At 29.2% G+C, this 27,276-nt stretch overlaps 1 protein-coding gene across 1 annotated transcript; it reads left to right on the top strand.

The window, feature by feature from the left end:
* The first annotated feature begins 468 nt into the window (after window positions 1–468).
* Window positions 469–26,829, top strand: LOC121120568 (uncharacterized). Its single transcript, XM_040715442.2, has 3 exons — window positions 469–1,246; window positions 24,722–24,763; window positions 25,407–26,829. The coding sequence occupies exons 1-3, from the start codon at window positions 973–975 to the stop codon at window positions 25,934–25,936; spliced, it is 846 nt and encodes a 281-aa protein (XP_040571376.1). The 5' UTR covers window positions 469–972; the 3' UTR covers window positions 25,937–26,829.
* Window positions 26,830–27,276: the final 447 nt, after the last annotated feature.

Below are 27,276 nucleotides of genomic sequence, written 5' to 3'. Positions count from 1 at the left end.
CGCGCGCGTATATATAGTACATTCAAATGACCGTTAGGGGTCGTAAAAGTGTAATTTTCAAACTCTTATAATAATCAATTATATCTCAGGGATATACTAACTATGTACGTCATTTGCTCTTTAAGTCATGAGAATAAGGGGAAGGGGAGGGGGGAGTAAATATAATGTCCCTCTTTGTAGAAAGTACAGACAATGTTATAATAATCATATTTAATAACAGTTAAAAAAGGCTTTAAGTGATATTAATATTGACTAGAGACAAGTCTCTTCTTCTTCTTTTCCCTTTTTTTTTCTTCTTCTTCATTTGAGCACTTGAACATATTATTAATCGAAAACGCGCTCTCATGACATAATCAGCTGATTGTTATTCTTCTTTTAAAGCAGCTTTTTACGCAGGCCTTGAAATGTATTTTTCCCGATTTTTTTTATTTTTTTGTAATTCTTCCCTTCTTTATATATTGTTAAAACAGTGACTTTTAATCCTCCGATTACCAGAGATACTGTTAATTTATATTTATTAATAGTCTTGTTCTTTAATTTTTATTGATATTATTATTTTTATTATAATTATCATAATTAATATTAAGTCCTGCTACTACTACTTCAACCTCAATTCCTGCATCAACAATCACTCTAAACACCTTCAGCTCCAACAATAAAAAAATCCCTCTTCTCATCTCTGGAATCCCTTTTCATCAATACACTCAAATAATTAAATATGAATTGAATAGTTCTCTCAAAAATATATACAATCTGGTCCATACATATCCGAGGATTAACAAGTTTGGGCGATTATATTTACCACTCATAAATATAATTATTTAGAACCCCCTAAAAAGTCACCCATTTTTTAGCCCATTAGCTGTTTTGGAAATAATAAAACATTGGTTACTTTTCTCAATTTTATTATCTAGTCCGCATAATAAAATATTGAGAAATAATTATACTTCCTTCTCACATCTTCAACTCGTTATGAGCAGCGCAGATTCCATCATGAACAGTCCATACAACACAGGAGCCTCCCCAACGTCCAACGGCACATCATCCATGGCTTCAATGGCTGCTGCAGCTGCATTTTATCAACATCAAGCTGCTGCAGCTGCTCTTGGCACAACGTCTAATAATAATGAAGCGACGGCGGCAGTACAAAATATGGCGGGAGGTGGCGGACCTTTGGCGGCGGCTGCTAGTATGGGACTAGCTACAACTGGAGAACCACCAAGATATCCATGGATGTCCATCACAGGTAATATGCCTCATTTAATTAATTAGAAGTGAATGGAAATCCGCACATTTTTGTCGAATATACAAAAATAGAGCGAAATAATTAATTTTCTCTTATATATCATCTGTGAGTTGTGTTTTAATTATGGTTAACCAAAAAAATACACTCTGAACCAGTGGTAATTAGAGAAGCATTTTTAATAGTATATATTTCGGTAAATTAAAACGATTTTTGGCCTCTTTTTCGGTATGAATTCATTGCCAAATTTATAGGTGAATTAATTGTTTTTTAATTTTATTTTATTACCTATAAATTTCTTAATTATTTAATATAGGTGTTAACTATTTTTTAACAATTATAAAAAATACAAGCAGCAAATGAACCCTTTTCACATATTATATGACCACTCTCTAATTTTATTTTATGGACAATTCATCACATACACATAATTTACGACCATCAATCGAATTTATGGTCATGTATTTATTATCATTTGACTAGTCAATAATGAGGACAATAATTATTAAAGGGTTCATTAAAAATCATTCAAAAACAAATATATACTATGCTATAAGTAAACATATACCTATATCTAAGCATAAACCATTTATGACTTTGGTTATAGTTTTATGATCCCCCCCCCTCCCCAAATGAATGGTTTTTACCATGTACACCATTTATGTTGTTCTTCCTGTAGTGATTCAGGTCAGAACAGAAGGAATTCAGAGAGAGCTGTGTGATGGAATGCTTTTATATAGGACCTTTTCCCAATTAAGATCTAGTGCAAAAATAAATTTAAGAAATAGCAAATTCATTTGCTCTTATTTAAAGTCTGTACATGATCCACCACGCTTCTTCTTCTATACATTATATATACCTATATGATAAAGAACTCTTTGATTTAAAACCTTTATTTATTTTGATGTCCAGTCCAATTAGTTTTTTTTTTTTTAAATTGGAATTCCAAAAGATTTTAGTTTTTTTATATATTATTATTTTCATTAAAATAGTTTTTTGTTAAACATTGCAAATAATTTCTTAAATATTACTATTAAAATCCTTTACTTTTTTTTGATTGACGTAATTATCATATTGTTTTGTTATTTATATTTAGCACACGTTCAAAGTGTCACAAAAGAAATGAATACTGATACACATCAAATTATCTCCTTCTTTTCTCTCTCAATTATGTGTTTCAATTAAGAAACAAGACATTAAGATCCGTTTGATAATCTCTCTTTGGAATGTTTGTGTTCGTCATTCATTGTTGTAGTGGAAGTCTTTGAATAAGCTCCAGTCTTCCCAACAAAAAGGGTAGATTTCCACCTATATACATATGAAATCCTTTGCCAAATGCTTTTTAAATCGTTTTTTAGGGATCGTCATAAATCAATTTGAAAGTTGGCAAAGGGACCTTTCCCGTATTTTTGTCCTCCTTGTTGTCTATCTTTTTCTTAAAAATAATTATTAAATACATATCTAAGTATATATGTGGCTTATTTTTACGAGTAGCTTTAAGTTCTTGTTGTTTTTGTTTTGTTTTCCACCTTCCAAACTACCTTTTTGTGTGTGTGTGTGTGTGTATGTAGGTACTTTGACTGCTTCTATTACTTATTAACTCAATAGTGTAATGATTTTTTTACAAGGAATATATTACCATTTTATAACGTGTTAAAATCATAATTTTTACGATTACGAGACCGTAATTTGACTTTTTCCCCCTTTTTCCTCTCTTCTTCTAAAGGAGTCTTTCATATCTCAATATAGAATTTCATATACGTAAATATGATGCTTAAGAGTTGCAACTTGTACACTTAAGCCAATTATGCAAGTTCCAACATAAACAAAATGAGATGAAACCTTTTCATTAAACATTTTAATTCATTTTTTTAAAGATAATGCTATAACTGAATATTCTTTAGATGATTGAAATATTAATGGAGTAATTCCTGACTTTTTTTATGACAACTATCGATTAATTATTAGTTTAATGAGGCATATGGTAAAGTTTAAATGCCCTCTGTTATATCAATCATGGATACATAATAAATGTGTAATTTTAATCTATCAAATGAAGTGATAGCTTCAATTAATTATTAGTATTTAAAATCGTTAAACTAATTAAATAAAATGTCCAATCTACTGTTATAAGTTACAACTTGTACTTGTACACAACAATATTTAGTCCTTTCTCCATATTGACGATCATGCAAAATAAATAATGTTAGTGAGCTTTTTGTAACGCTGTAGACGTTTAAAAGGATAGAAATGAGATGCAATACTTTGAAAAAAAGAATAAAAATACTTGTGACGAAGATAATGCATTAATTAAATAATCATTTAATTGTGTACATGCTGATTATTTTAATGGCTATTATTAATTAGTTATAAGTACAATTTGGTTATATTTAATTCATTTTAATACATATTTATTATGTTTTAGGAATAATATAAATATAAGCATTGGAACTTTACTATGTGCCGCAGTATGCCCAAATTTATTAATATTTTTTATTTTACAAAATGCCAAATTGAACAACATCTACAAAATATAATTGTACAAGTAGCAACAACCCAAAAATAAGATGAAACATTGTAATTCATGACAGAACAATTCGATAATTGAATATTTCAGGGATATTTGATGTATTAATAATACAATTTTATAACTTTTAAATAAAAATTACTATTTATTTATAAGCACTCTGTGGTACATTTGGTAATTATCCTAAGGTCCAGAGTTATGCTACTCATAAATGTAAAATAACATATTCGTAATTTTAATATATAAAAATGAAAGGATAACATTAATTCATAGTTGGTAATTTTAATGACTCATGAATGAATTGTAACTTGTACAGTCGGCGTATACAAGTTACAACTTGTATAAAAGCCACAGCTTGCTCTATTCTAAGAAAGGTGGAGGAGAAGAAAAAAAGATGATAATACCTTATTCTTTTTGGTTACCTTACCTGGTGGTTGTGGTGGACAGCGGGGAGAGGAAACCAAAAGAAAAAAAAAAGAGAGAAAGACCACAATCCTCTTCTTCTTCTCCCAGGTATATATACACACACCATGAATGCCTTAGCTACGTCTTCTCCGTACACACATATGTAAAAAAAAATGGGTCAGTGACCGCCCCGTTCTACTTAATCACTCCTATACGAAGAAGGTTTTCAGAGTACTCACAGACACTAAAATAAAGTGAAACATAACCAGGTCTATAATACCTACACATAATCGAAACCATAATATTGCTTAATAGTAATCATAACTTCTTAAAATCTCATAATTTTTATTTTATATACATAATGATGATTTTTATTTTTATTTGAATGTATGTTCTCCTTGTAACCATCTTTAAAATAAAAAAATGACTTTTATTTTATTTTATGAGTCAATGAAAAAAAATAATATACTCTAGGTTATAATAATATAATTCATTTAAGCCCAGAACAAGCTACTTAAAAACCATCCACAGAGAAAAAAGGGGATATGTAAAAACACCTTGTAGAATATTAAACATGTCAGAAAACATTCCTTTGGAGTAAGAAGATCATTATATTTTTCTACAGAAAAAAAAAAAATATAAAAGCCAAAACAGTTGAATAAAAATACCGACAGCTTGGCCAATTCTTCATGTATATACATGTACATACAACTCAAACAGTTGTGCTGTGGGTTTATAATACTTTTATAATATATTTAATTAAAAGTAGGAGAATTTAAAATTGTCAAATAATTATATAATTCTAAATTTTTATTTTAAATACTCAAAAATCAAAGTTAATTATATTAAATTATAAATAGATTGTATATTTACATATACTCTGTAGCGCAAAAGCATAGGGAAACATAATTGAAACATAAAATAAATAAAATTGCAAAAAAATAACAAAAAAATTCATGCCAAATTTTAAAAATATATGAACACAAGGAGAATATATATTAAAGATAAGGGAGGAAATAGTCCAGTGTGTATACCTATTTGCTTATTAAAACGTTTTTGTACACTCCATATACATCTATCTATATGGTGTGTACAAGTTGTAATTTGCACAAAAGATCATACAAGTTGCTAATGATTCGTCTTAGAGTATTTTATTCAATTATTATAACATCAACTATTTTTAGAGCAAAATATCCGAGTTGATATAACTGATACCATCCTATTTTTAAAATGCATTTTTAAGTACGATTAAAAACTAATTTTTCTTACTCATTGACAATTATTTATTTTTTTTTACACCATTTTTTTATCATGAAATTATTATATTTTTATTTGATATTAATAGTTATTACCATAATTGGAGTATTTTTCAATTAATATCTTCTAATATAAAGTATGTTTTAATCTTACTTTCGAGCCTGGTGGTATATTTGGTATCTTGATTATTTATTGTAATGATTATTAGCATTCTAGTGTTAATCAGCTTCGATAGTTTTTATTAATGTTAATGAACCATATAGTACTTATCATAAATTAGTCATTTTGCTCCCTTAATAATCGAGAATGACATCATTAATATATACATTTAAAATCCAATTATTGATTATAATAATGTTTACACATGTATTGACAAATCTGACTAATCAGAATACTTTACTGATTTAAATTGACGATAATTATTCGTTAAATTAATAAAAAAATGATTTTTGAGAATAAGCATTTTGCATGTTTTTGTGTTGACGTACCACATATACTATTGTATCTATGAAACGCAGGTATTCAATAAGAATAATAATAATAATATATCTGTCTATTTAATATCCTTCTACTCTTTAACTGTTTGAGTAAACTTCCAACTTTTGACCAATGAGATAACGGCTTGTTATAATAACTGACCTTGGCTCTCTTTTCTTCTCCTTCCAGATTATTTATTTACATAGATATAGTATACAATATACACCTAGATGGAGTGTGTCAGAACAAACCAGAGATTTTTCATAATCATAATATTATAAATATATAGCTGTATGTATAGCACATATACATCAGTGGTTGGTTGCTTTAATAAACCAAGTATGTGTATATATGGTTGTACATATATTAGTATTATTTGGGTAACCCCTGCAGTGAAGTAGCACTCTGAAAGGAGGCATAGCGAAGAGGTAGAAGGGTTCGAAAAGAACTATCATATTTTGAAATTTATACAGATCATAAAAGAAAGTTTGTGTGTGAGTAAGTAAATGAAGAAAGAGGCATGAGATTATGATAGATTCAATGCCAAGAATCTCTTGGATAATATCTCCACTACCCCAACTTTTCAAAAAAGAGTAAAACATTTACACAGTTTTGCTTTTATTGAATATGGCAACCTTTTCTCCTCCAAAAGAGAAGCAGAAAAAAGAACCAAAATCAGTTGGTAGGAATGTTGTCACAATACCCATATTTTTTGTACCGGTTCTGTCACCAAAATTGATAGCGATATTTTGATACTTTTTTAAAAGCAAAAAGATAACGTAAAAATGACATCAAGGGCAATTCAGGGGTCTCCGAAATATATATATGTATTTTTTTTAAGAAGAGGGAGGATAATTCTCTTCCTCAAATACTTTATTTTGGGGTTTTCTAAAAAAAGAGGATTTTTTGTTTTTTTTTGTTTAAGAAATTTGAGTGATTAGGATATCAGTGGAACATTTTTTAAGACCAAAATCATACTGCAAATACCAGTTTTAACACCAATTTAGTATATTGCCGTTTTATATAGTTAGGTCACCGATGTTAGTATAGTGTTGGGTCAGTCCTTGTTTTTAAATTATTTAGTTACATAATAAAATAAACTATATAACCAAGTAACAATATAATTTGTTCGTATTATAATAAAAAAATAGTATTCTTTGCATGATATGTGCAGTAATCTTAATGCATATTTCATATATCTTATTTGTCTTAATAAACAATCGATATTTTTATGAAAAATTCCAATTACCGGTCTCAAAGACCAATAGGAACGGTCCTATGACTAGACTGGACCGAATGAATAAGGACCGACACAATCCTAAGTGTTAATTCAATAGTATTGATATACTGAACCCCCCTAGATGGTAGCACTTAGCCCATGCATTAATATTTGCTAATAATTTTTTATTAATGTACATAGTACTTAAATTCAACCACCAATCAACGTTCAGAAAAATCTTACGTTGGGTATCGTCTGAATATTTTTCCTCCAAAAAGGAAGTATAAAAAAGTTCCAAAATAGCTGATAGTCAGCAAATTCTTCTCAACTATTTAGTTATGTCTTGCTTAAGATATTGGGAATTCTTAAAAGATCAAAACTCTAGCAAATTCATATTCAACTAGTCATCATTCAGAACACTCGATAAAATACAGCATACATTTTTAAATTAGTGAGGTAACTTCCTATTTGGTTTTTGTATGTAGATCATTCTAAACTCTACATAATTTATTCCTCTCAAGATTCTGAATTTATTTACTTACATAGATACCTAACTAATGATTAATTTATGAGCAAAAATTTATTCCTACATACATAATGGCAAACCAGTCATAAACAACTATGTGGCTTGACCCTCTAATTGGTTGATAATATTCTACATATATAAATAGATAAAAACCATCTTTAAGTTGAAATATACTGCAAAAAAAGTAACGAACAGGATACAAGAATATATACATATGCATCAGATAAACCCTGTTATGCCGGGGAAGAAAAAAAAACATGTTTAAATGTCATCTTTGACAATGTTAAGTTTTTATGAGGATTTGAATGAGATTTCAAACCAAGTTATCGTAGTAATATTAGTGTTATGATTTAATTTGTGCAATATTCATAAACCGATCTGATACTGTAAAAACTTTTGAAGTATCGAAGTACTAACTCGGTATGGATCTATGTTACAAAAACGATCGGTAGTCCTTTGCCTTATTTAAAATTTGGTCCATACCGATTATTTAGATGCATAATTGTTGATGGCGTTTATATGTGTGTTTTCAAATTCCAAACATTGGTACTACAATTACGGTATAGGTACTTTAACAAATATAACGTAATATGCTAGGTTGTTCTATGTGATCCATATTTGTAAAACTCACATATCAGGAATATTGAGATTGGCTCATAGAGTGAAACCAAAACAAAATTGGACAATATATTGTACTTGAAAGTTTTAATATATATACTGCTGATATATGTTAAATATAAAAAAGTGGAGGCTGCCCCTTTATTAAGACCGAAAAATTAGTCAACGATTAATTTTTGGTGCAGGGTCTATGATCTGACCGCAATATAGGTTCCAAATCAATACTAAAATAAACCCAGCAAACTGGGAAAAATTGGTTTCGGACCGAGTCTCTTCAACACTACTAAATATATTTTGAACAATTGAAGAGGAAGACATCTGTATGTAGATGATAACCTTTTCAAGACGAAGCATTTATTTAATGTGATGATAAAGGTTTGAGGTCAATGACGGTGTTTCATGAATTGAGAATATGAAGTTATCCATAAGGATGGAGTTTTTGAAGAGAAAAAACACAATTTACAGATTAGAAAAAGAAAAACAGTTGATGCTATCCTTAAGTATTTAGTTTTTATTCAATCTTGAATAGATCGTCGTTGCGTTAACTACCTTTTATACATTTATAAAAAAATATGTATAAAAATATAGCTATATTATAGTATGTATAACTATAATATTTTCCTTAAACCAATAAAACTGTAAGAGTAGAAGTTTCTCGTCTTGAAAACAGTAATTAATTTTTTCCCTCAATAAACAACAACAATAATCTTTTTTTCTCATACCGTTCTACAAAAATCCCATCCCTATCTATGCATACGCCTCTTCTAGTAGGATCTTTTTTCTTTAGCAAAAATTAGTGCAATTTCCAAATATAAATGTATAATATTAAATTAAATTTGGGCAAAAATGTAAATTACTTATATAAAGAAACTTAATCAGTCGTTTTTCATATTTTTATTTGAGTATTATGATATTTTTTGCCCCTTATCATATCATAGACAGGCATACCTACATATTTAATACTTGTAATATTAAGTAATATAAAATGCACTGTAATGAAGCAATTTTCGGTCTATTAGTAGCGAATATACCCATAAAAAAATAAAATTATGAGTATTGCTCCTCCATTTCTTGGGCGGTCATAATTGTGTTGTTGGTTGTTCTTGATATAAAATATAAATTTATTTATTTTTATTGTTATTGACTAAGAAGAAGAAAAATAAAAATGACCAAGATTTTTTTTTCTTTTTTTGGTGTTGGAAGTATTATTGTATTGGGCATAGCATAATTGAGACATTTTCAACGGTTATGCCGGACTATATTTTCCTATTGATAACAATAATTTAGTCTTTTGCTCCCACGGATTATAATATAGCATATGGGATCTCAATTAAGGGACATAGTATGAGACATAAACAATGAATAGTGACGTTATTATAGTAGTCGTTGGCCATCTTAGACTATACAGTTAAATTTGACAAGGGAATTTAAGTCTTTTTTTTATTCAGACCAAAGGAAATGGTGAACTATTACTGTGTATTGAATTGTTAAAGTGGACATGACAGATACGAGGATTGAAGACTTTACTGTTTATCAAAAATATATCCATCTCTTTACAATATAATATCATATATTAAATTATACATTACTATTTAGATAGTGTAGACAATAGGTGAACGATTACATTTGCAGTATCATATATTTTTCTACAATTATTCTACTTTTATCGTCTATAATCGATCCAAAACATAATTAATTGTACAAATTTAGTCATTTTAAAGAGATATTTATTTACAATAAATTTTGATTTTATTCCAATAAAACTTTTTTTCTTGCCAATCAATGCCTAATTAAAATAGTTGTTAAGTCGTTTTATATTTTTAAAGCCAGTTGATGAAGTTTCTTAAAAAATACCAACTTTCATCCCCCATATGTTTAAACTAGGTATGATACAATTTAACAAAGATACTACTGCAATAGTAAGAAAAATCAATATAGTGACTATTAACTTTTTTAATTAGAATCTGTTTTTATCTAAATATGATGATGTTTTATTCATTTTTATGGCGTTTATTGAAAACTTGTTTTTTGCAGATTTTTGAATACATTAAGTGTCTTTTGGAGTGGTGACATTTTATTAGCCGTCAATTTTTGAGTTTTAATATATTGTGTACACATATCACAATATTAATTACCATTCCAAATTAAAATATTTATCTAAGAGTATAATTTAAGGAATATTCGAAAAATTTACTAAGAAAATGTAATATGAGGAAAATAAATAAATTATTATCAAATTAGTTCCCCATTTCCTATAGTAACTAAATTTACGTTTCTTATTTTTTGGTTATATAAATATTTTTTTAATCATTAAAAGTTTATTTTAACCGTGTATATCATATTGCACAAATGAGTTTGAAATCTTCAATTTGAGCAGTTTGACAATTTTCTTTAATCTAAAACCTTAATAAGTGCAATTGAAAATATATAATGAAAAATTCTAATTTCTGCTTTAACTTATTGGTTAAAGCAGTAACGCACAAACGCGTATTGCGCCATCAAAAAAGTCCTAAGAACACATAAATTGAATTATTATAAATCTATCTTTGGAGGTGTTCATATCATATGGAGAAAATCATTCATTTTTTATTGAATCATGAGCAAAAAACAGTTGTACAGTTACTTTGAATAAAAAAAATTATTAATTTCTAAGCCAAAAAAAAAAAAAAAAAGTTCGATATTAGTAAAAATCCAAAAAATTTCATTTTTGACAAATTAAAAAAAAAATAAAACCCCTTAGTTTTTATAAATGGACTATGGTTTTAATTTGAACCTAGTGGCCGTTCTAGGGTAAACCTTCAGTGACTCATACTTTATAAGAAAAGGAATTAAAGTTTTTTGCTATGGTTGCTAGTTGTACTACCAAAATATTTATAAAGAGATATCGTTACCATCATAAATACACACTTTTTATGTGGATATTTGTCATGGGCCATCTCAGTTCCCATTGTTTTTGTGGATTTGTCGATGTACCTATATAATATAGAAAACCATAACATACTTATGAAGACATAATTTAGGTTGAACATCCCTATTATGGACCATTGTTTGTTCGTTCCCGTTTTGACAGAAAATAAATGTACATTGTAATATCTTGTACATAGTAATTTATATCTTCTTTTTTTCGTTGGGAAAATATAACGCTTATTTTATGCGAGTTTATGTAAAAAAGAAAAAAAAATCACATGTTGGAATTATTTTTCTTATACACCTTGCGAATCTTACATATATAATATATATTTTTTTCGTCTGCCTTATAGTTTGCTTAAGGTTCATATTAATAATATTTAATAAATATTATTTCTATTCCTGAGAGCAGATTTTGCTCCTATAGTTTTTTATTTATAGTGGTACAACGATATATTTTTAATTAATTAAAAATATAATTTGCCAAAAAGTATACTAATAATACTACACCCTTAAACTAAAGGTAAAAAAATATGCAATTACCCATTTCTCATAAATAAATACTTACATGGAGGAATGACCATTAGTGTCAGTTGGAGTAAATTAGATCGTAAATAGGGAGATTTCAACAGATTATTAAGTTATATATATGTACATGGGCTTAATTTATGTTCATTGGACAAAATTGGTGCTGTGGATAATGCAGAGAACACATTACTTTAGGCCTACGTAAATGGACAAACAATGGTTGCTGCAGGTCTTCGCCTCACCGCCTTGTGAATCATTTATAAAAAATATGGTTAGGTCCATTCTGGGTAATGACTTTATTAGAGAGAAACAAATGCTATTTTATTTTTCAAAAAAGTAAATAACGCACTGATTTGAACCAATGAGGGAAATAGCAATAAATGATGACGACACACCTTGCCCCCCACTCACTTTTCCTAACAATATTTAGTGGTGGTGCATATATAGAACCCATAATCATGGAACACAATACGACATAAGTCGTGCTTTTCATATTAACTTATGACGGGAGAGTAGGGCCCAAAAAAAATAATTATAATTTATGGGGTTGAAAAGAAGAACTTCTTTTTGAGGAACATTGTGACTTTTAGAACACATGTTTTGAATATATGCTGTGTACAAATTGCAACATGTATCAGCCAATTGTGCAAGTTTCAACAACCAAAAATGAATGAATCATTTCAAACGAAAGACCTCCAGTACTTGAGATAATGAATATTATTCCATGGATGAACGGTATTTAATGTTATAATAATCAAATAAGACGCTCAAAACATATTTTATACGGAGCTCCAAAAGCCTTAAGAATACAATGAACTTTATATTATAATTATGTGCTTGAAATGGAATACTGCTTAAAAGAGTTCAGTTTATCAGGCCGTCTCTCAATTGAATGTCAACAACAATTGATACTTGCCTCTTCATCTCATTGCTAACCTTTGTGATATAAATATTGTTGTATTTTTCTTTGGAAAGAAAAGATACTTCTTTCTTTCTGATAATTATAACTCAAAATATATAATTACTACAATAATGAGCTTTTCCCTCTCTCTACCCATCTTATATACATTTTTTTTTCAACACACGTATCTACCTTTAAGGAAAGATGATAGGTAGAGTTGTTTAGATATCTATGTAATACCTTCACTGAGAGCCATGATTCGAAACTCTAAAGGCGTGGGTATTCTCATATTTATGTACATACTGAACATGAAAGATCTTCCTAACAAAACTTTTTCTTGAAGAAGCTTTGTATAAACACTTTTGTTGATGCTAAAATGAGAAAGAGAAGAATCTTCATAAATTATATTAAAAAAAACACGTTAATTTTCTCTTTAGTGCCGCTTTGTTTCTAAGAGTAATACTATTGATTATATTAGAAATAGTATTTTTCGATATTTTTCCGGTAGAAAGTATTCTAGTACCGGGACGCAATTAAAAGGATCATGAGTAATACCTTGCCATATGAGTTTCAATCGTTCCCAGACTTATCTCGATCGTCAAAATAGTCGTTAGTCAAAGCAGCTCACCTTTCGCGTCCAGTCGCCGACTCTTCGTATCTCATTAAATATTGATTTGTCAATGCAAATTTTTCCCTCTAATACTCCTTATTATCTCACAAAAACTCGTATGTTAAGGTATTATGAACATTTATTACAACCGTCACTTATAGCTCTACTACGTCATAAAAATGAACCTCCCGATAATCCTTCAAATTTATGACTACCCACTGTCATTTCTTCATTTAAATAAATTACCCTTGATACAAATAAGCAAGAATTAGCATTATTTCTTATAAATTTATCAGCTGTTTTTCCTGAAAATTCCAGGAAAACATCCTTGTAAGTGTATGATAATTATTATTAACGCCTTTTTTGTTTAATATTTCTGGTTGCAAAAGAATAAAAAGGTACTAAAATACCACCGCTCATAGTTGTATCATAACTGGTACGAAAATATTGGATCACTAATTATCAGTATTCATTCGACAAATTATGATGTTAGTTATAAATTTTGTAAAATTGAGTAACCTTTTCAATCCCTTAATTCATTTAATTAATTAACTTCTTTGACCTGAAACGCCAAGTGATTATCTAGTTGTTTTAAAAGCCTCTCTCATGATAAAAAAAGCCTCTACCTCTCAATTCGATTGATGTTGAATAAATCTTTTTCTCTTTAATAAACTTAATTTAAAAGAAATTTTGTCTGTTTTACATTCAAAATAATAATGGTCTATGTTAAGCTTTTCGTTGTTCATTATTTCCCAATTTATAAATATATTACATATATTCTCCCTCACTTAAAAAATGATAGTATCTAAAAACTTTCCCTTTTGGCGTGGAATTTCTTCTTCCTATAACACATTTAAAGTTTCATAAATGGCTTTAAAAGGAATTATGGGGGTCTACAAGCCTATTTAGGAGTACTATATAGACTTATAGTAAGCAAAAAAATCTTTAGAAACGTCTACTATGTATAATTTTATAGCCTTGTTTCGCTTCTTTTTTTTTTTTTTTGTGTTGTGTGTGCCCATCTTTGGGCCAAGTATGTATGTACAAGGTCAGATTTTATAAACTACTTCATTTTATTATCTTTATGTTTCCCTATTTTCAAGATCAGTTTTTATTACAGTGCTTTTTCACATAGTGTTCCTTTCATTTGAGCTGAATCTAAATCTGACACTTTAAAAAAGGTGTAATTAATAAAAGGGGGGGGGGCGGGTTTATGATGCCTTAATGTCAATGAAGTGCTTGGTTATTACAACAACTATTTTGATGATGACTACGTTAATGGTTTTGAGTAGATCAAAACTAATAAAATTGAGAGTAAAAAAATGGTGACTTCATAAAATATTATTTATGAAAGGAGGCGTCTGATTTATCACTTTTATCAAAAATTGTCTTTTTATTGTTGATGATGATCAACTAATATAATATAAAGGTCATGGAAAGGCTTGTCAAAATGCAACCCAAAAATCAAATAAGTATTTAAATAACACTAACAATGATTTGATAAGAACCTCTGAATGGATTGTTGTCAGTTTTAATATACACATTAAAGTTTCTTAATGCATAAAAAAATGTCCTTTAGCAAACTCCCAAAAATTATTTTTTTAAACATGGGAATCGCGTAAATTTTGGCATTAAAATATGTCTTACCAATAATTAAGTAAGTATCTAGTCTATAAGACGACTTGATGGTCAATGATTGGATTAAATATTATATAACTACTTTTTTCCAGAATGTTACTCTTCATCAATATCTCGGAAAACCAGATTTTAATAAACGTTCTTATCCCGCATAAATTCCGGGATGAGGTAGATAATAATAGATTCATTGAAATTTATGTAATTTATCACATATTTATATAAGAAAACATGAATATTAAACTATATAGTTATGATGGATTAAAATTGAATCCATTTTTTCTAAATTAGAAGGTTAGTTTATAATAAAAAATTTTGAGTATAATTATTTTTTCTTTTCAAGTTAAAACTTGTAGACAAGCATGCAAATGATAATTTCTTTGTATTAAAATGCATTATTTCATTACAATATTGGTCATTCTAATTACCAACTATTAATTCATACTATCATTTCAATTTGATTTATTAAAATTACATGCTTATTATTGTATTTATATGTAACATAATGATTTGTAGGCTTTTAAACTTTATAACAGAATACGTCTTTTTGTTTTGTTTTTTGTTGCTACTTGTACAATTTGCTTATATAAGTTACAAAATGTACATGGTTGCAACTTGTTCACAGCATACATATATTGCAATACTCCAAACTCATTCAATTATTAAAAAAATAGTGAATATATTTATTTTTTCTGAGTATTGGCCCAGCCCCAATGTATATATATTGTATACACTTAAGTATACAAATTTTCTGACTTAATGAGCAACGCGACTTTACAAAAAACTAAAAAAAAAAAATACAAATTTTTTTGTAAACTAACAAAGAATAATTTTTCCTTCACTCTTTCTTTTTCCCCTTCCCTTCCCTTCCATCTTCTTCTTTTTTTCCTCCTCCCCACACCACACAGATGGGTATATACTTAAATATATTTATTTTAGTGTTAGATTCAAGTACTACCCGAACTCGGGGACAAACTTCACTTTACTTGTAGAGCCGACTACTTTCTGATTAATACTCAAAATCGCTCAATCAACTTTTTTGGCTAAAATGTGACTTGTTTTGAACACAAATTACATTAAAAACTCGGTATATGTGATTAATCATTATTAGTTGAATTTCTATATAATAGCACTTCACAAACACAAAGTGACAAACTAAACTACAGATGTTGGACTTTCTTCTCAAAAGAAAAAGAGTTGCAATTGTATTTAAAAGGAAAAATAACCACTTTGAACCCATTATATATTATGGAAACGATCAAAAACTGAAACTAAAGAAAATTCTCGAAAATCATTATATTGTCCAAATACCTCGACTTTACACAGAGCTCAAAAACTCAAGCTCAACTGAACAATAAAATTATATATTGTTCTAACGTGAGCTCGTCAACTTGAGACAGAGCTCAAAAACTCAACCTCGACTAAACTCTCGCCAATTGTCCTAATACGAACATGTGAACTCAACGCAGCAGAACTCAAAATATTTCACTCAAACGAACTCGTGAATAGGTATATTGTCCTAACAACATCTCTACTATATCCAAAACTCGAAATATTTGTATATTGTCCTAATACAAACTATGCCAAACTCGATTTTTTTACTCTAATCCAACCCTAATATATATATATATAATACCATTAATAATAGGGATAAAACCACATTTGAGTGCGTTATTGTTTCAAACATAGTGTATATCTTGATAAAGAAAATCAAAGTTCGTGAAAATATTTAACAAACTATTATTTGGTTTTTTTATATATAGATATTTGTTTATGGTAAAGGCATTAAGTATTGTTATTATAACTTTATCATGCTTTGCTAGGTCCATCTGTTAAGTCACTCTGTAGGCTTTTTTTCTTTTCTTCTGCTTGGTTGTTTAGCCTCTTTGTGGTACTATTATTATTGTTATTATAAGTGGTTGTTTCATAGACTGAATATTTCTCTCTCTCTTTCTTTCTTTTCTTTAATTTACGATCGCGTGTATACCTATATATATATATATATATGAATAGGTATATTCAGGTTTTTAGCGTTGGTCTTTTTATTTATTTTTCTATATAATATAAGAAGAATAATCATAAAACAGAGATTCAATTCTCTGTTGTTTGATGTAAAAACATTAATAAAAAAAAGAGTCAACTCGTGACCTCAATTGTCTTAATTAATATTATTTTAGTTAGTCATAATTTGTATCACATGTGTCACTAGTCATTATCGGAAATATATAATAGAGTGGTTTTTACTGACAAACTCATATATTGCATCATATTTGAAGGAGACGTCATCTTGACGGCTCATAGTTGTTGATATTTTAGCACATATAATGAACTAATTTCCTGTAAATCTTCAGAAAATTTCATCAAATGCCTTTAACAATAAAAAAATAATTAATACCTGCATTAAACACTAATTCTTGCTAATGATATATATTTGCATAAAAAGTAATTAATAGCTGCTGAAAATCTCTATAAAATAAAAAGATTTGTAGAATAATTTTTGTAATCGGTTAAGGACGAAAAAAGTAGGATAATTTAAGAAAACTATCTTAGTTTTCCAGATTGTATAACGATGTAACAACATATTTTGAATGGATATTTTGTTCTAATTTATATTATAGTAGAAAAAGTAAATTCGAATTTTTAGCTTTATTTCAATGCTTTATAAAAAGTGTTACAATTATCCAATTTAAGCCAAGTATGCCCCGTTCTGTTTGATAATTTCTTGCCAACTAGAATCCAAAATGTCCTTTTGCAGAAGCCCTTGTCCCTATTGCAAAAAAAATTCAAATGCCTCTATTCCGCTCAAATTTGTACCCTCAAGCCCATATTCAGAAACAGGTGGTTTTAAACTTGATGCCAGGTCTGGACTGTAGGGTTCATGTATAAAACTTTCATCTGAGTCCGGCCAAGCGCAATACTGTCCAAAAAACATTTGTAGTATATACACATACCTTTAAAATGTCTTATCGTATGACTCCATGAGACCAAGAAATACTTACAAAATTACTTTTTTGCTCATATTATTAATAATATACAGTAACATTTAAGTCATTTTAACACCCAAATATGATAAATATAAATAGATACATTTTGATTAGCTGTATGTATTGTTTTTATTTTATAAAATACCCTCTAATATCAAAGTAGGAATAGTTATTCCTTTTTTTTAGCAATAAAATAAGAGACATAAATCAAATTATAAATCTGCTAAATTCATTTTTCTTCATCTTTCTCCCTTTTTTTTTTCTCTCTCTCTCTTCTTTCCTCTTTTGAGAACGAATTTAAAAAAATGGAAAATCTATACATATTCTATTTAATATAGGGGGAAGCAAGAGGAAGTGAAGAAGGATCCGCGTACACGCAAATCTCTCTCTCTCTCTCCCGCTGTAGTAGTTGGTCTCATGTTTATTATTATTGTTATACTTGACCCGGCACGACTGATTATTATAAAATATTATTTTATTTCTCCTTCATCTTCTCCTTTTTTTCACGGAAAATAATCATAAATAAATAAATATGAATATTTATTTGGACGTTTTACTACGCTTTATTTTACACATATAAATACGTGGTATTATAATATTTCTCCTTTTTATTATTTGACGAGATACTTTTGTTATTTAGTACTTTCTTCTTCTGCTTGTCTGGTTGCTCCATCAAACTTGGAAGGTTGCCAAGTAAGTTGGCTTTTTATAGTCATTTTAACCACCACCCAAGATAAGTACAACAACACATAAGTAGGACCAGAATGCATTTTTAACCTGTATGATTACAAAAATGGGCTATTTCTTTGTTATCTTCCCGGCTTTTGAAAGATTTTTTTCTTTTACTTCCAATGTTACCCATGTGCTTAGATTCTCAAGGGTAAATATATAGATATTCATAAATTCGTGATGTCAGGTGTTGTTGCTAAATAGTAACGGAATTTAATGAAGCAATTTGGCGAATAAATAATAAAAATTTCTTGTTATTTATTAATAGTGTAATGAATCCCACACGTATAAGTTTTAAAAAAATAGTTTTGTTACATTTTGAGTGAGTGCTCCTTAAAGTCGTCCACCCAAAAGGCTTCAAAAACAACATTAATGCACCATCCCCTCATTTATTTGGACCAGTGGTTCTCATATTACAAATACAGGTATCTTTGTGAAAAAGATTACCTGGGGCCGAAACCCAAATTTTAGTAGGAACAAGGGGCCGACATCTTTATTTAGGAGAAAAAAAATTATTTTACCTAATTGTCTATTTTAAAGTTTTCCTTCAAAGCGATAATTTTTGGGTTATACAGACAACCATTCATTGATCCTTAGGAGGATGGTTATAGCTTCTTCATTCCACTCCCTGCTAACGCCCATGGATGAATTTAATTTCAAATCTCATTTCATAGAAAACAAAATGTTCAGCTTTTCTTACAGTAAATGCAGGCACACTGCTTCTGCTGTGGTTGTATTATCTTAAGATGGGCCCTGGTTCCCAACCAGGGCTCTGCCAAGAACAAAAGTAAATCATCTAATCAGAGTCTAAACAAAGACATCAAAATATGTCTATTTATTATAAAAAGGTAAACAAAAAATGTATTTTCAAAATAAAAGAAACATTGTCTTAAAATACCAAGAAATGTATTTTCCCTAAAAAGTTCATAGAAAAATGCTTTTATAAAATCATTCACCGAAATCTGTTTACAAAATTATGTGATCCAAATTTAAAAATACGCTCACTGGCTCCGCAAAGTAATGAAAAATTTCGAAATTGATGCATTGAAGAATGGAAAGTCATTTTAGTAATCGTTGGAGTATTGATTCCCAACTGTGGTTCCACGGAGCACAAGAGATACGCAGTTCTTGAAACAATCATAGGCTCAAATATTCGGTCAAATTAGTTACTTCCTCCAAAGAATAAAAAACCCAATTACGTTTAGGGATCTGTTGTGATCAAAGGGTTGGGATTCACTGCTTTTAGAGGATGAACATTAACATTGACTTATTAAAACGAATAATAGTACTTACATAGATATATATTGTACACTATACACATTATATAAAAGCAGAACTTTATAGCTAATAAATTCCCTGTAATGACGTCAATTATAATTAAGTGTGATTTCCCAGATTTTCAGTTAGATTTACGAGGAAATATAATAATAAAAGAAGTACTAGTATTAATTAAATGAAAATTTTTGTTTATTTTGAATTTATGTTAGTTCCCTCGTACATAGCAATTGAATATAAACGACATCTCTTAATAAAAGAATAAAAAATAATTGTCAAATCAACATGAATAATCAAAAATTGACGAGAATAATTTTTTTCTGGGTAAAGTCACAATGAATTATAAGGACAAGTATGAAATGCTGATCAAAAAAATTTCTTTTTAAGCTATCCTTTCATTTATTAGCTAAAATATTTGGTAATTATCCCTTATTTTACTCATAACAAATAATTTATATGTACGCAATCATTAACCTGCAGCCATCGGACCGCATGTACCCTTGAACAAGCAAAGAACAATACGAATTACTAATTGTACACTCTTAATAAATTATAAGTTATGATTTATTAATAAAAGATCCAGCCCTCATATCCATTTGCATTGTCAATGAGGCCCTATCACCAAGAATTAGTTGAAAACTTATACCTAGCCATAGACACCATAGATTGTACATATAGTAAACCAAAAAATAAATGTCATATTGGATGCATGGTTTTTAAATGTAGGGGACAAATTGCTCCAAAAAATCTTCGCAAAGCTGATCAAAAAAAAAAAAAAAAAGGAGAAAATCCAATTTAATTTTTTTAACCTCGTAAAATTTTTTATCCAATATTTCATAGACCTATTTGAGTCAATTATAGCCTTTGTTTTTCAATAGTTCGATACTCCAAAAAATTGCCTATATTTTATAACCATTATTTGATCTGATTCTTTTATTTTGACGATCAATTTTGGCTACTTCAAGTACAATTTGAAGCACCTCCAAAGTTTTTATAAGAATAATTTCTGAATAGAAATGGACAATTATTCGTCATCGAAACATAAACATGTAATCCACACTCAATTTAGATAAGAATAGTTCTTACCTTGATTGAATGTTTACTGGCCACAAAAAAAAATCTACTGTTTAAATTATCGTCTGAACTACTTAAATAAAAAAGTGCTACAATGTAATTACATATATATTTCATACATATTGAGGTCTGATATATAATTAATGAAGCCAGTTGTTAGAAAAGTATGCTATATATTCAAATACACTGGTGAATGATTAAATCCCCATTTTCCTTCATCAAAAAGAAACAAGATCTTAAACTCTTATCAAATTTGATTCTTTATGTCTCAAGATTAACAACTTTTTCCAACATGAGGTCACATAAAAAATTTATAAACATTTTGACAAGAATTAATTATATTTACATTGGTATAACCATATCAACTTAAAATCAAAAGTATTGGATGATGAGGGAGATGAAACCAGATACCTTCTATTTTCTCCTTTCATCTGATATTCGTTATCAAAAAAGAAGAAGAAAAAAAGGAATTCAACCCTTCGTGTAATAGGTAAAACCACATATCCATTTCATAGGTAGATAAATACATCCCCCCACCTCCCCTTTTACCTATATAATCATTTACCTGAAGAGAATGCCAAGGAACACAAAGGTGTATATTCATGTAATATGTACAAATTATAACATATTATGTATAATATGTGGAAAAAGTACTTCATGAACTTGAATGCTCTTTATTATTTTATTAGGAGTTATATTTTCATGACCTTTTTTATGATGAACGTTTATATATTTTTTATAGATAGATGAGTGCATGATTTGCAAGCTTTTATTACAGGCTTTATAAGCCCTCTAAAGCCACCACAAGTAATGTTATGTCAATTTGAGTCCAGTTGAACCAAGGGGAATTGAACTTTTAGAAATTGTGAAATGTAGCAGCTGTGTATGTCCACTGCTCATTTTATTATTTTGTTGATTTTTTTTTTGCTTTATGAGCATTAATGAGCTTAAATTTTTTGTAAAAAACTGTGAGATAATGCAATTTGTTACAAAAGCCTGTTATATGTATCTATATTTTCTCTTCTCAATGATGATTAGAAGAACCTCATTAGAAATTGGGATGGATTAGAAAATCTCTTGAGGAGAGCAGTCCACCAAAACTCAAAACATCATTTGATGATGTTTAATGACAAAAATCATTTAGCTGATGCTTTAAAAATCAACTAACCCCTTTATCTGGGTCTCTGATAGATGATGGATTCAAGTCGAGTCGAACTGAATCGATGCTAATTGTTCGAGTTGACACAGCACTGTTTATACTTATTCGGGAAAACTTTACATCATCATAGCAGCACCGTAATGCCGGTTTTGTTATTGTAAAGTTGTAGCGTTGAAAGACCCTTTGTTTCCGAAGCCCCTTAAAATTCCAGATGTATATTCAATAACCAATATATTAATTATATTACGGTTTCATTTTTGGGGCGAAGTACCCTCTCCCAAATGATGAAAGCTAGCTACGTCCTTATGATGAGCCTGATTTTTTTATTGGGACGGGAAAGGGGGGGGGGACTGAAAATTATGGATGTTTCACCATTAATTTCGCTATAATTACTGCTTCTTAAAAATATTGAGGCCATAAGCCTCTGGGTGATTACAGATTTACAATAGGCAACTATCGGCCCCACAATTTGGACAATAATCGCTCTAAAACTGAAAACTGCGTCCGAATCGTACGTAAAAGCCATCACATGGAACAATCTTTGCTACATTATTCGTCTTTTTGTTTTTTTGTGTTTTGTTTTTCAAATTTGAAAAACAACTCAGTACCATTTGCGTCGAATTGAATAAAAACATGGACCCAAGTCGAGTTAAACTGAATCGACACAACACTAACGACTCTCAAAAACCGCATTCTAAGATGCAATATTAATATTATTATTTATCATCAACCATTTATGATGTGAGATTCTTTTTCTTCCAATAATAATGGTTTTTATGATGATGATTATTATTAGTATTAATACGAAACCTGAGTTCTTCAGGTAAACAACACAGCATACTATGTATATTGTGTGTGCAGTCATAAAAAAGAAGCTGATTGGCCATTAAACAGCCTATACGCACATAGATAAATGAAGAGAATTCCACGCTTTTATCTCTCTGCATACATACTCTTAATTCATTATTTTCTTCCTTCTTGTGAGGCAATGCTCAGAAGGAGCGCACTGCAAACTCACCTACTTGCCAGTCTCCCTACATGCCCACCTGCCCTCCTCCCTAAGACGTTAGGCAGAAAACTACTACTATGATTATGACATTAAGAAAAGAAGAAGAAAAAATATAAAAGTATTTTGGATGTTTATTAATAATAATATTAATTAAAATAATATGAGAATTTGCTGCAGTGACCAGTAAGGAGTTACTAGGCTTGGTGAACTGTCTGTTAAGTTCAAAAAGTTATATATACAAATATTATGTATAGTTCTCATTTTGTACAAGTTGCAACTAAAAAATGAGATGAATAAAGGACATGAATAAAGTACATGGAATGAGAATAATCCAATAATTGAATATTCCAATGGTAAAACTGAAAAACCAAAAAATGAATTTCTAACATTTATTTTAATGTAAAAATTGAAAAACACCCTTACTCATAGTGAAAGAATAGAAGGTTCCAAGCTTAATTATGTGAAAGAAATATTTGAGTTACGATAATTTGGCTCTCACCCCCACGATATGACATTTTAAAAACGATTAAAATTACAACTTGTACACAACATATATTGTACATACTTATACTTCTAACATCATGGGCCTTAAGAATATTTAATTATCATTTTTTTTAGTGGCTGTTTTAATGGTTGATTTTTAAGAGAATCTTATTTAGACTCTGATAACGATAGTGGTTTTATGAAGCAATTATATGTACACTTGAAGAAACTTGATTTTTAGGAGGAATTCAATGCAGTTGATTCATACCTAAAAATGAGACATACAAAATTTTTGATATTTTGAAACACACTATACCTAGTTTATTATCTAAATAAATTTTTTTTTATAGAAATTGCCATAAAAAATATCTTTTTCTTGTTTTTTTTTAAAGTTTGAATTAACGAAGTAAATACATAAATATACTTTCATATACGTCATGGGGTAATATCAAAACAATTTTGAGCAAAAATTACGGAAATTATAAACGGCAATCATTTTTTAATAATATATATAAATAAATTCGGTGCAATATATCCTACAAATATTTCATTCAATTATAGTCTTTGTATTCAATTTTTAGGGATGAGTTGATATTCCCAAGAATATAAAATATAACTTAAAACTTTATTTTATTAACTTTTCAAATAGAATCTATCAATTTTATCACTTTGACTTAATTGCATTACCTTCAAACGATTTATTAGAAAAATTTAATGATATACATTCACTTTGATTTATTGAGAAATACAAATATGGGCCATATTTAACAATTATAATTTCATTTTTTGTTGAAGGACCACATATACAAATTATGTTTTTCCCTAATGTATTATCCATGAAGAAAAAAACACCCCAAAATATAATTAAAATACCCGTGTTAATTAATATTTCTGTTTGCAACTTCAACTTTTTTAATTAACTGATGCAGATATCAATTGAACACACTTTATTAAATAAACTGAAACTTTTTCATATACATATTGTGCCTAACGAATGATGCACGGATCAAAGTGGGGTTTTCTTTGTGTTCTTGAGGAAAAAATGGAGTAAGGCGTATTATTGCCAAAATGTTAATTATGTTTCTTATGATTTGCAAAAAAAATATATGTTGTTGTATATAGCATTTCTAATTAGATTCTTCGTATTTTTTCCAGAACGCTTCATCAATGGTTCTCTTCAAGGATTTCCATGGGGAGGTAAGAATCATATTTATATATATATTAATACATGAGATGGAAGAGAGGGAAAGAGAGTAAAACCAGTTTTGCTTTGTACAAATAGAAAAAAGAATTAAGACATAAATACTGCATCTTTGCAAAATATATATATATATATTAATACTGTATAGGTATATTATAAATCTCTCCTTCTCTTTCGTTATGACGTAGATACTAGTGTTGAGAAACTGCTTTGTAGTTTGGTTCGGTCTTAAGGGATTTTTCTAGATCGATATGAACCCATATTTGGATGAAAAATGCGGTCTTAGAATGTGTAGCGGAATGTAATTTTTTTCAAATCGTGTACTATTGTTTTTGGTCTCATTATATGGGGTCATTATGCCGATGTTCCCATTTTGAAAGCACACACGACATAATCAACAATTCGTCCATTAAATCGGTCAAAGCCGATATTTTAATGAGACCGATCAATACCAATCTAGGCGGTTTTTTGTATTTGAACAATTGCAGCCGATTTTTTTAAGTACCGAATTAATTTGGTACAAAAAATACATATCATAACGGTGTCTGATTGGTATAGGACCTCTTGACACAAACTCAACTCTAGTATACGTGTAGAAGTTAGCAATTTATAACCGTTTCTTTCTTTTTGTCTTTATAGGCCCTAATGGATGTCCCCGTCGCCGTGGTCGTCAAACATACACCCGATTTCAAACCCTTGAGCTCGAAAAAGAATTTCATTTCAACCATTATCTAACCCGCCGACGCCGCATTGAGATCGCTCATGCTCTTTGTCTCACAGAGAGACAAATCAAAATATGGTTTCAAAACCGTCGCATGAAGCTCAAAAAGGAACTCCGTGCCGTGAAAGAAATCAATGAACAAGAGCGTAAGAAAAGAGAGGACAATACACATCAGCAGGTCCAACAGCAGCAGGTTCAACAGCACCTTGCAGCCCAACAACAACATGCTGTGGCACAGCAGCAGCAACAACAGCAAGTGCAGGCACAGCAACAGGCTCAGCAGCAAGCCCAACTTCATCATCATCACTCTGCTTCACATCTTTTGGGATCCGCTGCTGCTGTAGCTGGAGGGCTTTTACACCCCTCACAACAGCAACAGGCTCCACAAATGCCACCCCATCATCATCTCCACAATAATGGAGACAAGTCTCAGCTGTTGAGACAATAATAAGCCGTGGCAGGATACATCAAAGAGTTGTATATATATGAGTGAAATAACTTTACTCCATATATTTACAAACAAAATACATATTCAATTGGAATTTGTCAAAAATAGTGAGAAAACAATAATAAAAAAACACACATTTGAGGAATGAAGAAGTATACAGAGGAGGTTGGTAGAATATACAGAGGATACCATCCTCCATATCTAGAATATCAACATCACCAATATGATACTCAATTATGTTATATTTAGTCAATACCCTTTCCAACCCTCCATCCCTGACCTCCCTCCGACTTTTTTTTTCACTCTTGTGTCTTTTTTGCCTATTTTGTAACATACATACAATATACGTAATTTGCTAATTAGATACAATTAAAGACGTAATTTGAATTACTCCAAAGTTAACAAACCGTTATATACGTAATTTATAAATAAATACATACATTTTTTTATATTTATATAAATAATTTTATTCTATATTCTTCAGTTATTTTCCAAGTTAAAAAAGAATAATTGCTTTTTACGAAAAAATCCTCAAAAAAAATCTTTTTTACCCTTATGCTTCCATTTCTTTAATTTTTTTTTTTTTTGCTTCTAATCCCTTATTTGCTTGTTCTTTTAATCTATTATAAATAGAGTTAAACACCTCTTTAACTTTCCACCACTTTTCTTTCCATCCACTTTTGCGGTAATCATTTATAATACATAAAACCGTACGTAAAAATAACAGTAAGAAATTAACAATTGTTAATTCTGTCAGATCCATTATTTGCTTTCTTGGTGCTCTCTACTCAATCTACAACGTATTTTTGATTTTTTTTTTCTGTATCATATAAATTTTTTCATCATTATTATAATAATCATTAACTCATTATAAACAAAAAAAAAAAAAAAAACCACACACAAAGATTGTCTTCTTAATCCCCAATTTTTCATTTTTATTAACACTTTTTCCATAGTTTATTTCATATTTTTCTATTATTATTTTCTTATGTTAACTCAATGATGTTTTGTAGTATTTTATATAACACGACGTTACATTATATTTCGTAATCAGCTGACTAAGCTGTTCTAAACAGCGTTTATTGGTTGACCAATTTTAATGAGCTCTTATTCAAAAGCTGTGATAACATTTCCAAACCATTAATTATTTCATAATATGTCCACAGTTGAAAGAATTTGCTTATAAATAATTTTGGACCTGTCCTTCCTGTTTATTTTTGAAGGAAATGTTGCGATATATAATAAATGTAACGGCGTGATAAATAAATATATATATGTCCATAAAACAAATTGAAAAAGATATATGTTTACATTTGCATGTCGTGTACAAGTTGCAATAA

The sequence above is a fragment of the Lepeophtheirus salmonis genome, chromosome 6 (assembly GCF_016086655.4).
Source record: "Lepeophtheirus salmonis chromosome 6, UVic_Lsal_1.4, whole genome shotgun sequence".
Classification (NCBI taxonomy): domain Eukaryota; kingdom Metazoa; phylum Arthropoda; class Copepoda; order Siphonostomatoida; family Caligidae; genus Lepeophtheirus; species Lepeophtheirus salmonis.
The sequence above is the reverse complement of the archived record's forward strand: the minus strand, read 5'-3'. Positions and strand labels throughout refer to the sequence as shown.

What these genes read in the sequence shown, in the direction of transcription:
- LOC121120568 (XM_040715442.2), top strand. Translation starts at nt 973, where the DNA reads ATGAGCAGCGCAGATTCCATCATGAACAGTCCATACAACACAGGAGCC. An exon ending in TCCATGGATGTCCATCACAG is followed by an intron (nt 1,247 to 24,721) that starts GTAATATGCCTC and finishes TATTTTTTCCAG; the next exon opens with AACGCTTCATCAATGGTTCT. An exon ending in TCAAGGATTTCCATGGGGAG is followed by an intron (nt 24,764 to 25,406) that starts GTAAGAATCATA and finishes TTGTCTTTATAG; the next exon opens with GCCCTAATGGATGTCCCCGT.